The sequence below is a fragment of the Anopheles coustani genome, chromosome 2 (assembly GCF_943734705.1).
Source record: "Anopheles coustani chromosome 2, idAnoCousDA_361_x.2, whole genome shotgun sequence".
Lineage (NCBI taxonomy): Eukaryota > Metazoa > Arthropoda > Insecta > Diptera > Culicidae > Anopheles > Anopheles coustani.
The window spans coordinates 18,857,124-18,875,158 of NC_071289.1; the positions used below are offsets into that span (position 1 = coordinate 18,857,124).

Here is an 18,035-nt window from a genome sequence, read left to right on the forward strand (position 1 = left end):
TCGTGAAACTTTGTGGCTGCGTGTGAAAGTTTTTACATTTGATTGAAACGACGACAGATGGCGCTAGTGTAAGTTTAGCTATTTTTAGAAACATTATCTCGGATTCGTTGAAATAAAAATAAAATCATACAAATTGTTTTACAAAGTACCGGGAATGAAACATACGAAAAAAGAATATCCGCTCAGACGCTTATTAAGTTTTTATCACTGATTAATCAGCCGTAAATTACCCATTATGCTATGTGTTCATCATTGCGAATAATAAACTAGGTTCTCAACGGGAATTGAACCACAATCTATCATAATAAGGGAGCACAGCTTTACGCACTGCGCTATTTGAAAATTCCAAGAACGATGTGCTGACATTACACAAGCTTACTGAAATGTATCCGTCGAAGTCGATTGAAATGGGATTTTCTCTAAATATTCGAATACATCGATTTTGAAGATTTTAAAACAAATGAATATTCTTTTGTAGCAGTTTTGTTAGAAGTAACATCAACGAAACAATGCGCATAGCATAACATTTATCAAAGGATCGATAATATGATAGCCATTGATGGCAAATAATCGTAGTGTTCGGATGTCTAATGAAAACAAATAGCCAGCGGGTACATGTTATAAAGTTTTCCTTTACTTCGTTTCATCCATCATTGGTGGAAGGTAAATGATTGAACGTGACAGCTACGATAAACGAGTCTGAACTCTCGAAAGGTAAATGGCCCGGCATGAAGATGATTGTACACTATGTCCCTATCCTATGCTAGTAATACAACATAAAGCTTACGACTACGCTACCACTACATGCTACTTATACGCAAGCCACTGGTAATATGCTCAATCTTCGCTTATATTTGTTCTCTCTTTGAAAAACGGCATGAAAGTAGATGACAGACAACAGGGAGCTACAAGATAACGGGACGGTCGTGGAAAACATCTCAAGGATCCTTCAAAAAACGTGCGACAACTTTATCCACTTGTCTACCAGGGGGCGAACGATTGTATCTCACCCAGCAGCTTCGTCTTCTGGCAAGTGCCGCGCAAAACAAGTCGAACGCAAACAGGAGGTTTTAATCTTTTCCGCCCCGAAGTGAAAAAAATGAAAGCACATAAAATCTTCCGCAAAGCGTGTGGAAAAGCCCATTGCGCGATAGAGAAAGAACGGTGTAGCTGCAGCCCCCCGTTGACCTCCTCATGGCCATGGGAAGTGATTTTCCCGCAATACGTGACAGGGAAAGCGACACTTTCCTTGGGACGCGAGAAAAACTGGGAAAGAATCGAGGCTAAGAACCCGCAACAAACAATTGAATAATGGCGTTCGTCGGGACTTACGAAGTCGGAAGTGGAATGGTGGAAAATCGTTTTTCCTTTCGACGACGGCAGGCAAAACACGTGCCAAATAACAAAGACGCCGGAGACGAAGTGGACTCGATAAAACTTTCCACGGTTTAATCTCGTAAGATTATGATGTCGCTTCCTGCCTCCCGGAGGGAACTGGGACCTGTTGGAACGCTCATCTAAACTTTCGGTCAAAGTTTTCGCCGCCACCACCGGTCAGGCAATACGGAGGGAAGTAATGATAAGAAACAAGATATTGGATTTGCGAGAGGGATCTTTAACAAGTTTCTTCTCCTTACGACAAACATTAATAATCGTCCGGCATTTCCGCACCCCTCCCGTAGGAATGCTGTCTAAACTTCTAGGTTCCTATAAACAAAAACACAATCATACAATCCTTCCTGCAACATATCAAACGCTCGCGAAGAATATCATAAACACGTTCAAAAATAACACTTAACTCACGAAACGCACAACATACACTTATAAACGCTATAAGTAATTTACTCGTCTAGATACGCAAGGGTTGGCACTTATGGAATCCTCAAAAAAGAGAGAAAGTATTCGTAATAATAAGAGTGTTATCGTTACTAGTAGTAATATTAATGCGTACGGTGGAAGGAAAACACAAACGGTTAAACGGATTGGTAAAGTTATAACCTTCCGAGAGCTTTTCTTCTGAGTCTTTTGTCTGCTATTCTCCTTCGATACAAAGTCTTGTTGCTTTTCTTCATCGTCGTGGTTGCATTTGTATCTTTATGTCTAGCTTGTTCCTGTATTTATTGTTCGGTCTCGTTAAACGACGAAAGTGCTCTTATCGGTATAACAAAGAGGAACGAGTCCACTTCAGTGTGCTTCACTGCGGTAGTGCCTCAAGACCCCTCTCACGTCTGAATGCCTTCAGTTATGTCGATGTAAAAGGAAGCCGGTCGGACAATCGTCACACTTCTCGTCCGCGCTAATTGCTTTTCCCTTACTGCTACCAGCTAGGACTAACGTTTTAATCTACATTTTTGTGGTGGAAACTTTCGATGCTGTACAGATGAAAATGGAAGTGCAGAGCGGGGTGGGGTGTGATCCTCCGTTCAAATGTTGACCGCAGTGGCCGTGGGTGGTGGAGGGGCGGGTGCACCAGAGGACGGGCCATTGGTTGCGCCGGCCGGAACGATCGTCTTCACCAACTCCATGTACTGGAACGGGACGTGCAGGCTGATGCCGTTGTGTTCGACGATCAGGTGTCCCCGCCGATGGGACGCTCCGGTGACCGTGACCGCCTCACCCTTCCGCAGCTGCTCGCCCAACCCTACGGCGGCCGGATCCTCGGGAAAGTTCATCTTCATGATGCGAGTCTGGGGGTAGCCGAGCTTCGAATTTCCCGTGACGGTGTAGGAGCGGGAAGGTGGCACGGGTGGTGGTCGTTCCTACAGCGGGGAGGAGAGGAGTGGTGCAAAACAAAACACGTTAATAATCTCTAACTGGGCTGACACGGGTTTTCGATTAATGGCCGTTCGTTTCCGGTAATAATGAATGGAAACGAGAAATTCAGAAGACACAGGAAAAAAAACCACTACAAAACGAGTACGATCAGGCGAGTTTCCATCGGTGCGCTCGCATGGGGGCGTGTGAAAAACGATATGGAGGTACTTAAAATAAATCAATAAATATTAATACGAGAGTTTATCCGCACAACGGGAGGTGTGGAGCAATCATAAGCCGGAAAGCACCACTGGCGCTTGTTGCTTTTATGACTTCGATAAATATACAGTTTACTCAAATATGCATAACGGGGATGGTGTTTATTCAAGAGGAATAAACATTTCATCTGATTGAGCATGATACTGACTTTTCCGCCTTAATTTTAACGGCAGGAGACAATTTCGAGGGAATCGATTAAATCTCTTTCATAGGAATAATAAACTTGTTGGCGCAAGCGGAATTAGTTGATAATTTGTTTTCATGGTTCATCAACGACTCCAATGGAACAAAGAAGAATCGATAATTATCCAATTTTTGCATATCTCAGTTTGATAAACTTTTAACTAGCTTATCAATTTATTTAAAATCAATTAAGCGGTAATAACAATTCTGACCCTTGAGGATAACATTTTTGTGGATTAAATTATCGCATTTTTGCATGAATAATACTACCCAAGATGATTGCCTCGAAAAGTAAGGTTGATTTTACACACGAATTAGTTTTACTGTCATATTTCAGTTCGAAATCTCTGAAAACATGTAAGATAAATCTTAAATTTCAATTCGTAACAAGGCAACATGTTTTAGTGGTTTTCTCTGCACGAAATGCTTAACATTAAACAATGTTGGAATCAAATCCTTGGTGGTATTCAAAAGAAATTACAAAAATTTCAAATGAGCTTAATAATGTATTCATTGCAAAAAACTCGGTAATACGAGCGGGAGTATTGATTTTGGAAAAATATAAATTTAGCAAATACTACGAATAAAACATCTGAAAAAAGAATTTTATTGTTGAAAAGCGGAATTCTTCGAAAAAATTGTTTTTAATAAACTATGCAAAAAATTCTGGGATGGTATATGACATGCCCTCCGAGGACATGCGATTGCTGGACACCGACTTACCAAATCGAGCCCGAACAGTGTGCAGGTTTGTGCGATGATCTTCGAGTCGCATTTTTCGTTCGGATCGGGCGGTGGAGTTCCGGCGATCGGTTGCGGTCTAGGTCTCGTCGCCGTCCCGGTGTTGTTTCCGGTGCCATTGCCGTGCGTGACATTTCCCGTGCGTGCACCTGAGAGAGTGAGGGAGGGAGAGAAGCGTATCAGTTATGAATAAGGAGTAGTTCTCGCTCGTCGACGTGTTACTCACCTGAGCCGGAGTTCTGCTTGATGGAATGCAGTGCGCCGCCCATCAGCTGGATGTCGTGCGTTCGCCGGATCGTGCCGAGTCGCTTCCGGAGGTTCCAACCGCGCCAGGTCGCCTGGATGAGGGTGGCGCTCTTCGTGCGCACCTCGGCCCGCAGCCGTTCCAGGTGCTGCCGGATGCCCTCGCTGAGGAAGATGTGTCGCTTGCCGGGCGCCCACGAGAGCGTCACCGAGCCGTCCAGCTCCGGCGGGTTCTCGAGCGCAAAGTCCAGCACCACCTTGCAGTCCTCGAGCGCCTTCTCCTCGCAGCGGCGCAGCAGCCGGAAGGGCGCCAGCATCCGGTAGCGCGCGGTGAACTGCTTGAAGCGCATCCGGTGCGGGAACCCGCTCGCCATCAGGTTGACCGTCTCGAGCACCTGGAGGGCGCGGATCTGCCGCACGACTGCCCCCCGGTCGAACGCACCGCCCTTCTCGGCCGTGTTCGAGCGGATGCAGCGCACAAAGTGTGGGCGGGCGTGCACGAGGGTGCGCAGCAGGTTGTCGAGGCGCGTGTGGAAGTCCTGCGTCAGCGTCGACACCGGTTCGTCGCCGTTCAGCAGGTCCGTGTGCGAGGTGGGCGCGATCCGGAAGCTGAGCCCCCGAGGACCGCTCTCCTGCGCGTACAGCGCCTTCAGCTCCGTGCCGAAGAGGTGCGTCGCGAAGCCGAAGTTGCACGTGTGCTTGTAGAACACCGACACCAGGTCGTCCGGCACAACGTCGCGGTTCGTGTCGAGGAAGTCGGTGGTGTCGTACTCGACGCGCCCGGCAAAGTGGCGGATGGCGAAGAGGCGCGGGTCGTAGGGCTCGAGGGCGCGCTGCTCGAGGCGAGCCGAGTTCCGGTGCTGCACCTTGATCTTGGCCACGTAGCTCTCGGCCGTGCCGCGCACCGAGCACTCCGCGTCCAGCATGCTCAACAGGCCGGTCCGGAGCGACGAGATCAGGTCGATGCACGGCACGTTGTCGACGTAGTCCACCTCCGTGTCGCAGATGATGCCCTCCTCGCGGCACGACTCGACCGAGCTCTTGAAGATGTGGGTGTTGTAGAAGTGCTGCATCGTTTCCGCGCACAGGTTGATGCACAGGTGCTCAAGCTGTGCAGGTCGTGGTTCCTCGAAGCCGAACATGTCTAGAATGCCTGCAAAGATATCGATGAAAGGATGGAATTATTTTATGAATTTTAATTTGAAAACAAAGATCTTTAAATCGTCAATAAAAATATCTCAATTTAGTTTTTCTTCATTATTGGAATCTCTTACAAAATGAACAAAATCCACAATTATAAACGGCTATTTCAAAATGATTCAATGTTTAGCGCACGCAGCCGATTACTGCATAATTTTGTGGCTGCGTACTTTAACTTGAACTTGAACGGTAAACTCAAAATCAACACTAGATGACGCTAGTGTAGAAAAATCTATTTTTAGAATTACTTCTGCTTCTTGCTTTTTCGATATTCTTACATATATTATTTTTAGTGAATTGTTAGTGAAAAATAGAGGCTTCGTGCTAAATCACCAGTCGTGTTTAATAGTGCTCTTAAGTGCTAGAAACAAATAAAGTTCCCGTTTTTAACCTAGTGAATTCCAACATGTGAATTTCTTTGCGAAATCCGAAGCCCGCAGCTTCGTGCGAAGAGAAAATTGTTATTCATTATTAATCATTGAGATGTGTGAGATAAAATAAAAATCAACTTAAATGTTTTAAACACTTCTTTTGAATTCTCTCCTGAAGAAAAAACCCTTAATTTTCGTGGAACAAATATATCCAAAAAATAACAATAGTACTTCAAGAGTTTCAATTTTTTTTATGAGTATTAACTAGAGCTACAACAAAAGAATTAAATGTCAAATTTTCTTCTCTTTTTTGATTAGCTTTAAAAGCACCTTTTATCTGATTAGTAAGGTTAGAAAATTAAAACTTTCTTAATATTTATTCTGTTCTTAAAACATACCGATAAATCCATCCGTCGCGTGTCGTACGGCGTTGTTCAGTGCTGCCATCGATTTCGAGCCCGCATTTCCGCCGATCGTCGACGCGTGCTGGCTTGCCACTTCCGCCTGATTATGCACGGACTCGTTGCTGTCGGAGCTAAGGGTCCCGAGTGTCGAACCGAGGCTAAAAAGGCAAAAGGTAGAGATTCTCGTCGTCAGTAATAATTTCCTAACCGAACGAGTTTCTGAAAATCCTTACCGCTTGAGACTGTTTGCTCGCCGGACGATAGTTGCCACCGTTCGGCAGTAGAGGGCCTTCGCCAGACAGTCGCGCGTCATGTTGGACATGTTGGCGTCGCACACGGACTTGATGAGCTGACCCCGGGCGTTGTGCGTTCGCGTCGTCAGCCCGCGGAAAAGTTGGGCCGGCGGGACACCGAGCAGGTTCGCCACGGCGTTCAGTTCCGTTTCGCCGACCACCTCCACCTCGAGACCCTGCCCGTCGACGAACTGCACGTTGCCGAGGAGCAGCACCGCCGCCAGCACGCGCACCACGTCCAGGAACGGAATGCCCAGGATGCCGAGGCAGGCCTTCCACGCCTGGAAGCGGGCCGCATCCTCCTGCTCGTCCTGCCGGATGTCTCCGTGCTGCAGATAGCGCAGGTTCGCCGGCGAGTAGCCCTCCAGGTTGAGGCGGGCGCACTCGTCCGCGTTCAGCCCGGCCAGCATTTGGTAGAAGATGTGATAGTTTTTCTCGTTCGGCAGCGGCCGGATGACGCGCGTCTGGTCGAGGAAGTAGCAGTGGATCTTGGTCCGGTAGAGCGCCCCGTCCGTCACCTGCACCTCGATGAATTGGCCCTGAATGGTGTTGGTGTGGATGAGGGAAGTAGTGAGTAAGTGAAATCCCGGCTAAGAGTTTCTCATGATACTCACAATTCGACTCGATTCCGAGTTGGTCGCCGTCTTGGCCGAGCCGAGCGAGCGCAGGACGGTGAAGGCCGCGGCCAGATGCTTGAACGCGTCGGTTTCCGGTCCTCCGCCAGCGACGGCGAACAGCTGTCGCAGCAGCAGCATCGAACAGTGCGTCTTGCCCGAGCCGGAAGTGCCTGAGGTGGGTTAATAAAAATACAGCCGCGATTAGGCGATTAAGATAAGCGTCTCTCTTTCGCCGGTGATCTGTGTCACCCGGGTCGGTCATTTTGGTGCTAATGAGTCTCCAGGGGATGACTCGAGCCGCCACTTGGATGGGCGTTAGAGAAAGCCGTCAGGCGTGATCTCGCTCGCATTCGGGCGGGCTCACATTAGGAGGATGTGGGAAATTCGAGCTTCGGTGGGAATTTGATCACTTACCGGAGAGAATGATCGCCTGCGGGTAGCCCGTTTCCGCCTGCTGCCGGACGGCCTCCTGGACGATCTTGCGCAGCTGCGGGGCGAGGGGAACCGAGCGGGTAGAGGACAGCGTCAGCGGGTTGCCGACGTCGTGGTACGGATTGACGGACAGCAGAATCGGTCCAACGTTGGTCTGTTGGGAAAGGAGCGCGAGAAGTTCAAGAAATCGATTACCGTCCGATTCGGGTTTATGATCTAGCCATTTTCACCATCTCGGTATCCAACATTTAAAAGCAACAGAAAAAATTTACCCTTCGGTGCGTGAAGCTTTTTTATAGTTCAGCTAGGGGTCGGCACACATTTTTATAAAGTAGCAGATTATAAAACATATTTCAAAACCGTTGAGTAGATACAGAAAACCCTAAGTTATTTTTTTAATTTTTAAATTATCTAATTTTATAAAACAGGACCTAACAAACAAAAGTAAAATAAGGTGAAAACTTATTTTAATTTTGACTATTGAATTTTCAATTATTTTCTCAACAATTTTTTATTTTTCTTCTATTTTTGTTGATTTTCTTCATCTGTTTTACATCTATGATACTTTGATGAATCATAGAAAGGTTTGTTATGTACATTCAGTAATTACCAGATACTTTGAACCGTATTGTTATGTCATATATTATATTTTGAAATATGTTTCACGAATAAATATATTTAATTTTGGAACAAATGACTTTTGGTTGGTACTCTGTCTTTTTGAAAGCTGTAACTTGTGTTTTGAACAATATTGGTATTGGTTTCATAAAAATGATCACTTTCTACCTATTCTATTTTAATTCTAGTACTTAAGTGATCACCATAAGAAGATGGATTTGATAGTTGTATAAACCTAGGAAATAAGCATTATTTCCCCTTTGCTAGATTGCAAATAAATAAAAATCCTAGGTATATATAGTTGATAGTAATTATTATTAATATTAACCATGTTTTTTAATCCGCGGGGGTCCGCGACAGCCGAGCGGTAGCGCCGGTTAGAAAATCGGCCCATGAGCGACGGCGTGGGTTCGAATCCCAACCGAGACCGGACCCTCCCCTGTACGAGAGGCCTGACTATCCACGTACAATAGGGTAAAAAAATCTCGTAAGCCCTTAACGGGCATGCATGACCAATAAGGTCGTTACGCCAAGAAGAAGATGTTTTTTAATAGGAACAGTATCTTAAAACATCGGGCATAACAAACAATTATGTTTGCAGCCAGCTACGAATGGAATGACCAACAAGTTTCGATTGAAGGGTTAGCAACACAGATTTATTAAATTGATCTATTCGCACGCCTGCAGAAAATAAGTCCACCCCGATGGACACGCTCTCACGAGCAATTAAACGAGCTTTTTGCCTTAAATCAGACCGGCGTCGCAATTGCTTGCCAAAAGGAAGGGACTCGCATGCACGTGCGAAACCAGAAGCGAAGGATAACTAGAGGCCAATGCGACGAGGTTGGCGGTATCCACGGTACGACACTTTAAGGTCCCTCGAGACCACCTCGAGCTCCTGTGTCTTATCTGGGGTGTCGTGTTGTCGTATCCCTTCTTTTTCGTGTTGATTCTGTGGTGGAGTGACGGAAAATTGTGCAACTCCTGGTTTTGCTGCTAGTTTTCATGGTTTTTATTCGTAGCTCTTTTTTCTTTCAAGTCGTTCAGTCGTGTTCTGTCTACGCAGGCCAGGTAAAACACACGTGGTCAATTTGTTGACTTGTTTTTTGCAGCTTGGTGCTCCAGCTCGATGTTTACATTGCAAATCAGCGTGGGCTGGCCGAGTGCGCTATTTTAAATTTTTTTTCCCTCCAGAAAGCGGCGTGTCAGCCTTCATTAGATTTAATTAAACCTCATTGCATGACACCAGCATTGCTTGAACTTCGGTGAGATTGTTGTTAATGATGACCTGACTGTTTTTAGTTTTTCAGTTTATTTTTACTGCTCATATTTTAAGAAAGGGAAGCAAGTTTTGCTGAATGTTTTTCCAACATCACAGCCACCAAGGAGGAAATATTTTATTATAAAACTAAAACGACCGTTGCGCAATTTCCCCGACGAAGGCCTTAGACCTACTTTGCCTCTCAAGGGCTGCCCTCGCCTCATGAAAAACATTCCAACGGGGATTTCTTCAACTCGCTGCTCGATCGATTGTGATTTATGTACGAAGCCCTTCGGAATGGTGCCAAAGGTGATCGAGCGACTGTCGTAGAAAGTTAATGCCCTTCCAAACACCTCACGCAAGTAGGTCGATCGAAAGGTGCTGAAGATCTCTCACCGATGCGATCAATTCTTTAAGAATGTCTGATGTCAATCGTTGAAAAAAGTGGGAGAAGAAGATAATGAACATTGGGATAAGTTCGAAGAAAAAAGAACTAAGAAATATGTTTCGAAAATAAACAACTAAAGATCGTCTTCATGACTCGATCCCGAAAGCGCAACGATCGCAGGTATTTCGAATCCAATAATCACTTATCGTTAATCTAAACGGATCTGGAGAAAGATATTTAGCCAGAAGAATTTTTAAACGAACCAGCAAGCATTCATAGAACCGTAAATCGATTTCTTGCGCTCTCTTCGTTGCGCAGCAGATGTTAATGCGTGCGTAGCGCCGACTTCCACCTTCGTGCGATTATTTTTAATCTTCATTTCACCGCCCTTCCTCCACTCGGCCCCCCTAACTAATGATCCAACTCTGCTTTGCAGCCCGTTGGCGTTTAATTGGATAAGAGTCCAGTCCTCCTCCCTCTAGCTTGGCTTCTTCCGGGCGTACACTTCTTGCCGGTTTCGCGCGAATCGAGTAGGGCGGAGGCAAAAAGCAACCGTCAAAATGGCAGCCGCAGAAATGGTAAAAGCAGCGACCAAAGTCGCAGCATCGGAGCATGTCCGTGTGTTCGTGTTCCTGCCTTGTGGACCACCGTTAGAAGACGGTTCGCTCATTCCATCCTTTTGCGATTTTCGTTCCCTCCAGGCGCTTACGGGCAAATGGAAGATAGAGGTTGAGAGAGAGAGAGTCCCATTGGAGTTAGTAAAATCCAAATGCAAAAGCGGCAAAACATTGCTCAGCGCTTTTTAATGCGTTTCTTCCCCATTTCTTCGAAAGAAATCGAGCGGAAGAAGAAGGACGTCGCACGAAGCTCGCGAGTTTGCAAAATGGAATGAATGTAAAAATGGCCTCGAAGGGTTGCTGGGTTGGGCAAAAGCGGACGCAATGATGGGGTGAGCGGGAAAACATAACCCCACACACTCTAAAACGAACAGACCACACCAGCGAAGCGACGAGACCGGTTCGCTGAGGAGTCTTGTGACTGTTTTTTGCCTTCCGTTTCATCTCCCAATCCTGCGTGGCCGCAGGATGGGGGAAGGCGGAAGGCATTCCGGACGAACGTCTTCGTAACGGAAATGCCGCGAATCGTTGGCATAGCTACGGACTCACTCCCGACCGATGGGTGTTGATTATTTTATTTTCATAATTTGTTTTTGCTGCTCTTATTTAGCTGCACCTCGTTGCTGGCTTTATTGATTACGTTTCGGTGCGAAGGGTAGAGAAAGGGCGGGAGGGAATTTATGCAAATATTTGCCCAACAATGTTATCTAGTCTAATTAGTGCGGAACAAGATGTTTGACGGTGTTCTGTGTCCGAGCCGAGGAAAGCGAGAATGCATGCATAATTGGTGGAATTTGTGTTGTTTTTGTGTGTTAAGTTGATTTTAATTGACTAACAGGGCATGTTTTGTTTTTATTTTTGGATTGTTTGTATGCATTATTTATTTATTTTAAAATGAAATAAACTTTCGTCAGTTTCCCACGATTTGAAGAAGAAAGTTTACTTTATTATCCAATTAGGGAAACCCTTTCGGCAATCATCTTGTCAATTTAATCGATTAACAATAAATAGTTGAATTCGTTTTTGCAACATTGAAATCGAAACTGAACAAAAATTTAAAAATCGAAAGCTTCCGTTCATCGGATCGACCACTTTCGAATATTCCCAATTTGATTTCCCAATTCGCATCAGCAAAAGTCCCTACCGGTGACCGGTGGAAAACACTCACTTTCCTTCACGGCACGGATCTTGAAAGCTAGCGAAAGGAAAAAGAAAAGTCAACGCATCATTTCCGATTTTCCACAGCACAACACAAAGTGAACAAAACATTACGATGCGCGATCGAGAAACGCTGGACCATCAATCAACCGAACGGACGGCGTGATTTCGCCAAACCCAAAACATCAACCGGGCCGCAAATTGGTGTGAACTAGTTTTTGGGGGAGAGAAAGATAGAGGAAAACGACAAGAAAATTTCCTCCTTCAATTTTCACCACGGGACGCAAACACACAGAGGACCGGAAGCCCCGATCGTCGAGGGGATGATGATTTGTGTCGTGTGAAATGTCAAATTAAGGCAATTCCGAAACGACGAGATCAGTGTAATCAAAGAAGAAAGAGTCCAAGCGGGAGATATTACCAACGGGGCGGATGGAAAAAGTTGGAAAACGAAATGTCAACCATAATTGTTGTCTTCGGTAATGGAGACCTAGATTTTTGGTTTTGTTTTCATTCCGTCTTCATCAAAATCGTCCATTAAAGTTAATTCGGTAATCAAGCAAATGCATGCATTGTGGTCAGCAACAACAAAACCCCCCTCGAAACAACAGTGAATGGTGGAAAAGTGAATTTTCCGTCCACCGGTTGCCACTTTCCTTTCCTCTCTCTTCTTCTACCCGGTTGGACAGAAGATTGTCTTTAATTCTTCGGGCCGCTTCAGTTGGGGAACAATTAGCTCCGTTGATTTTCTCCGCAGCCTAGATTCGAGATGGAAGGAAAAGTAATCGGCCGCTGCAAGAAGCTAAGCCGAAATGGCCGGAATTGAACAGGTCGTGTCATAGATTGAGCTGACCGTGACACAGTTTGGTGTTTCGTGTTGGTTTTTCTTTCGAGCCAATGACTTTCAAACAATCAAGAAAATAGATTTTGCAATGCATCGAGGAAGGTAATGAAAGTAAAGTACATTAAAAAAGTGTTTCATCAGCGGAGGTACAGAACTGGCAGTGTCGAGCAAAGTGGGTCAACATGTGTGCTTTTATTCTTCACTGATTTAATTTTTTCGTTTGTTTTCACTACTTTTTCCTCCGGTCATGATGAAGTTGGATTGAATATGCAGTTTTATTTCATTTGTTGGCAATTAAGGGAAAGTGAAGTCGGTGAAGGTAAGTAGTGATGTTGAGAAGCACACGGGACTGCTCGGGATGAAATGAGTTGGTCGGTATCCATTCCGCAAGTCTCTGTTTCTCGTGCGAGTGGGTGAAGTTTATAGTTTTGTGTGGAAGCTTTATGCCTCCGACACTCCATTAGCTAATGAACCAGCGTCCCAGAATGGAAAGACGTTGACTTGAAGCTGACTAATTTAAAACAACACAAGTCTCGACCGCGAAATATATTGCTCGAGAGAAAACCGATGCATTTGTCACCTTTGGGCGATGGAGTACTTTTAGAGTTAAGGAGTTTATCGAAGATCTTGTTAAAGGTTGAAAGCGGAACACCGCCTCCCACCAAAAACCCATTTCCAAACGAAGGTCATTTATTTTGTTTCCCCAATCCATCTTTTAACAACAAGTCCCGAGAAATTTGACACCTAGAAACCGTTTACGTCCGTCGACTTCCTCCTTTGCAGATGGATGACTTCCTCGTTCCAAATCGTCCCGATCGAAGCCCCAAGATTGTGAGGTTAGGTAGCGTTGAGGCATACTTACGAAATATTTCCCGTCGTTAAATCGGTTGTGAAGGGTGCGCATGACGGCGTCCTCGGTGAGTGGTCCGGGCAGATGTATCAGGTCGTCCATCTCGCTCGCGGCGGTTCCTCCGGCATCCTGCCGGTCCCGAACGTGCCCCGCCGACTGCCCCGTCCCGCCGAACATCCCCGGCAGGGCTCCTCCGGTTCCGGCACCGCTCGGGGAGGTGATCGAACCGACCGATCCCCCGATGTGTCCCATCGCGTACTGCGCTCCGCTGCCACCGAACCCCATCGTACCCGTGCGTCTCGGCAGCGTTCCGCCGCATGGTATCGTGTCTGCGAAGGGCGATTAACAAAGACGAAGAGTGGTTAGGTTACGCAGATTTTGGTGGAAGCAAATCAATAATCCTTTTGTTTTTCGACCGTACACACCGAACGAATGTGGAATGTACTCATATCCGATGAGTTCGAGCGTTCGGTCTTCGCTCGAAAAAGTGTTCGCACAGCATGGCGGACCGATAATCCTAACCTCGAAATTTAATGTGAATCTCTCGCGGTTGCTGGTTTCCTTCGATTCACTCGTTCGGCACCCCGTTGCGTATTAAAAAGTGTCCCTGTCAGAGGAACAAGTTTCTCCATCTCTAGAATCTCGTGTTCAATTCCTCAACAACCTTCCTCGTTCCTCAATCGACTTAACGGTGCCCGCTAATGCCGTTCGATTTGTTACCTTAATGGCGATGCGCATAAACTTAATCGCGGCGGACGCATTTGTGGCAGGATCTCGCACGGACTCCGGTCGCGGCGAGGAGAAAGAAGATTAACCAGAATTCCGACTCGCGACATCCAAGCGCAACTTTCGCTCCGGGATTGACCACCTGACGCATTCCGTGTTCCTTTTTTCTTTTCTGCCTCTTCTGTGATCGTAGTTCATGCGCCATAAATTACCGAATATTCAAATGAGCTATCAGCGGATTCGTTAGCAAACGCATGATCGGGTGGCTGCGCTAGAGAAAAAAACCGGCCATGTTGGTGTGGTGCACATCTTAATTTTATTTCTCTTTGCCTTCGGTCGTTGACGGTTCGTTTGACATCAGCATGTGTTGATGGTCATGAAGATCAATAGAGACTTGTCACTATGGGATCATAGAAGATCACTTTCCAAACAAGTATGATTTTAAGACAACAATAAAACCATGTTCTTACTATCAATGTTCGATCTTGTTTATGGGAGTTGTCTTTAAAAAGAAAATTGAGGTTACCACGAAACAACGTGTTGCTCGAAGTTTGGCCACATCTAAAACAAAAAGTAAACAACTTATTGGAAAAAGCTCTATGCTCTATAGATGATCTTTATTTTTAGGTTTACAGGAGTTCTTTTGAACTTGGTTTTTTATTGTAGGTTATGGTTTCTGCAGCTTATATGAGCTCTTTTGAACTTGGTATTCATGACGAGTTATTCAAAATTTCATAAATGGCATTTTCCAGTACATAGACAAAAACTATCAGTCGCAATGGCCGTGAGTATCTTGTAAGCTACATAAATTGATGTCTCTTTCAAATTGTATGACTTTACCTTCGTTTGGAAGATATTTCAAAACATGGAATAGTAAATTATACATTCCTCGATTGTTACAGTAATTGCACCTCAAATATCTTTTTGTGGCGCACAATTCTCTCGCCCAAACAACCTGTTTGCAGCTGAAGCAGCAAAATGTGCAAAATATTCTCCTTTCTCTCAATTATGTCCTCAATTCTTGCCCAGTGAGGGGGGGGGGGGGGGGGGGGGGGTAACGAAAATGATACGTTTCCGTTTATGCTGCGCCGCGTCCAGGTCCGGCGCGGTCGGTCTCCGTTCTGATTTATGCTACACCAATAAAACAAATTATATGCACAATAATTTAAACAACGTGCCCTCCGCGCCGTGTCGGCACGCGGGATGGTCCTTATGATTACCGGGCACCACTGCCAGAAAAACAAATTGCCTGCCATTTCCTCCGACCGCCTTCGTTCTGGCCGCCGGCCTCGAGCGCCTTCCAACGGCATCGAACGAAAGTAAAATGAACCATAATCATGGCTGGCGACTTGGCAGGGCCTATCGGGGGAACGCAGGGCCGTGCATCCTTCGGGTCGGGCATTATGCAACGCGAGCGGTCCTCGTCACGTCTGTCATCCATTGCATTCCCTTTTCCACCCTCCCACCGTTTCCCGTGGCAGGGAATCAAGAACGAAACGAGATTCGCGCACGGCACGAAACGAAATTACTATGCCGCTCAGGTTCGGACGTCTGATGGATGATCGCGTACGCGACCCGCAAGTGGAATGCACGCCGGAACACGCAATCCCCGGCACGCTCTGAAGGTCCCGCAGGGACATCACTTGCAGCTGGTTGGAATTGTTTTAAAGACCGAAAGGATCGAGAACATTGCCGCTGATGGAAACCTGTGATAGGAAGCTTCAAGAAAATGATTCGGTTAAACCCAAAAAACCCACAAAAAGATACTTTCGATCACTTTAAGTTTTCTTTTCTTTGAAACAATTCTCCACGGTGTAGACTGAAACATTAAAAACGAACATTCCCCTTCAGTCGGGGATGAATTAATGCGCACAACTATCGGGTTGAATATTCAACACGCCACCCGAGCGAACATACTTTCCCGGGGCGGACGCATCAAACGCGCTCGTGGGAGGGTGCCGGTGCCTCGGATTGATTAATCGTCTGCTGCCGCAAAGGCAGCATAAACTAAACGAACGCACTTGAGCACGCGCGTCAACATTGTTCTCGTGTGGCTCAAGGTGGGCCCTAATTTAGGACCGTCCGGCAGGTGGAATAGTAAATGTTATGTTTTCGAAGGGAACCCATTTTCCCCTTTGCTACAATGCTTGTGCTGTCCATTTATCATCGCCGGCCACGAGAAGATAGTTTCCACTCCGGTCTACATGTACTGAAGTCCGTCGATTGGTCTTTTAGCTGGAGACGTTAGGAAAGGGCCCGAATGGTTCGCTGTTCCCGTGCGAGTTTGCGCCGTAAACTCACCTCCGTGCAGCATCGTGCCGTTGGTGCTGGCGTTGTGATGGGGCAGCGGGTACGGGATTGAGGTATTCCTTGGCGAAACGATTGGCAAGACGTTGACGTTCGGCTGCGAGGCGTTCAGATTGTTGCCGTTGCCGCCCGCCTGGACCGACGACGGTATGCACTGGGCCGCACTCGTCACTAGCATGTGGTTCTGTGTGTGGGGGGGTGGAGAAGAAAACAAAATGAGCTGAACGTTCCACTCCGAACCGGTGGATAAATCAATCGCGCCGTAAACGTCAGCAGGAAAGCCCCGAGCAGCCCCGGAGTCTTTTTTGTCGTGACGTTTCTGCGTCGCCGAAGACATACCTTAACATTATTGGTAGGATTGTTGTTGGTGTTGTTTTTGCTGTTAATGCTAACGCTGTTGTTGGTGTTGTTGTTGTTGTTGTTCGGGTTGTTGTTGTTGCTGCCGGGACAGCCTCCGTTGGCAAGATGGGGCAGCACGTTGATTCCGTTCGCGCCCACCGTCGTGGCCATAAGTCCCGAAGTGGTGTGTGTCGCATGGTTCGACGTACCGTGCACTCCTCCGCCGCCGCCGCCGCCATTGTGGTTGGAGCCATTGTGGTTGTTGAGGTTAGCATTTGGTCCAGCGTTGGGCGAAACGACTCCTCCCACTGGGACGCCACCCGTTCCGTTCGGACCAGTTCCGGTCGGTTGACCGCCAGTGTGGAGACGGTTCCGTAAGGTCACCAACTCCGAACTGAGGCTTTTCAGTCTTTGCTGCAGATGAACGGCTTCGTTCGATGACGACGCATCTGGAGGAGACGGGAGGAAAGAAAGAAAATATTGCTTATAAAGTTTGACTACTTCTTGAGGCACTTTTAAGACATATTACATCATAACAAATTCTTTCCCGAGAATTCGCTCCCTGTCTCCCTCTCCGTGTCATTAACTTCGCGGAGTCTAAAAAAAAACTAAATTACCGATCATGGTTCACTTGGACCAGATGTTACATGAACGCACGGCCTGCTTCGTTAAACGTAGACAAAATCCTGCAGCGCAAACATAATTGCCGCTTCCTGGCGCTTCGGGAGTCTTTAATCTTAATCTGCGAACAGAACAAGGGATTTGCTCCCTGAGGGCTCGGAGTAATATTCTGATCTTCATTCAGCCCCGTATGTTAACCTCGGCACGCATGTTCACGTCAGACTAATTTGGGAGTTTGCGAGAGGCGCGGAGAAAAGATTCCCGGACAAGATAAGGGCGAAAACCGAACGCTCCGGACGGTAACTGGACAAATTAAGCCCAAGTGGATTCGTGGAGAAAAAGTTCAAAAGAAAGAGCCCGGAAAACGGAGCGGGATAATAACCGCCCCAGTGGGTCGGGGCGGGGGAAAGACGCAGTCAGTGCACGCCATCATCGATGGGCGGGCCCGATTGACGGAATCGATCGCGCTTGCGTGTAGTTGCTTCGTACTTGCGGTCCGAAAAACCGGTGAATGAGCGGCAGTGGTGGTGGTGATGGCGGTGGAGCTGCACTGATCCAGATCCCGATATGTCCGCGAACCGTGGCAGGAACATGCTATGCCCAATGCCGCAATTTCATTCAGCTCCAGCCAACGCAAGGCTCATCAAAACGCACGGCACATACGCGAGCAGATAATTACGGCCGGAGTAGCTCTCCAGGTGGCTACAGTGGTCCTGCCCTGCCCTTGGTACGTGAATGAAGGCAAGCTGTGCCACGGGAGATGAAGAACCGGAGGAAGAAGAACGCATG

At 46.8% G+C, this 18,035-nt stretch overlaps 1 protein-coding gene across 1 annotated transcript in view; it reads right to left on the reverse strand.

Annotated features, from left to right (window-relative positions):
• Positions 1 to 2,423: 2,423 nt before the first annotated feature.
• The window catches only part of LOC131263703 (unconventional myosin-Ia-like), a 32,621-nt gene continuing 17,009 nt past the window's right edge, over positions 2,424 to 18,035 (reverse strand). The window contains 10 exon segments of the mRNA XM_058265949.1: positions 2,424 to 2,759; positions 3,940 to 4,178; positions 4,181 to 5,353; positions 6,170 to 6,333; positions 6,409 to 7,007; positions 7,083 to 7,255; positions 7,500 to 7,671; positions 13,266 to 13,582; positions 16,281 to 16,470; positions 16,626 to 17,074. Coding sequence (XP_058121932.1) covers positions 2,424 to 2,759; positions 3,940 to 4,178; positions 4,181 to 5,353; positions 6,170 to 6,333; positions 6,409 to 7,007; positions 7,083 to 7,255; positions 7,500 to 7,671; positions 13,266 to 13,582; positions 16,281 to 16,470; positions 16,626 to 17,074 — 3,812 coding nt within the window.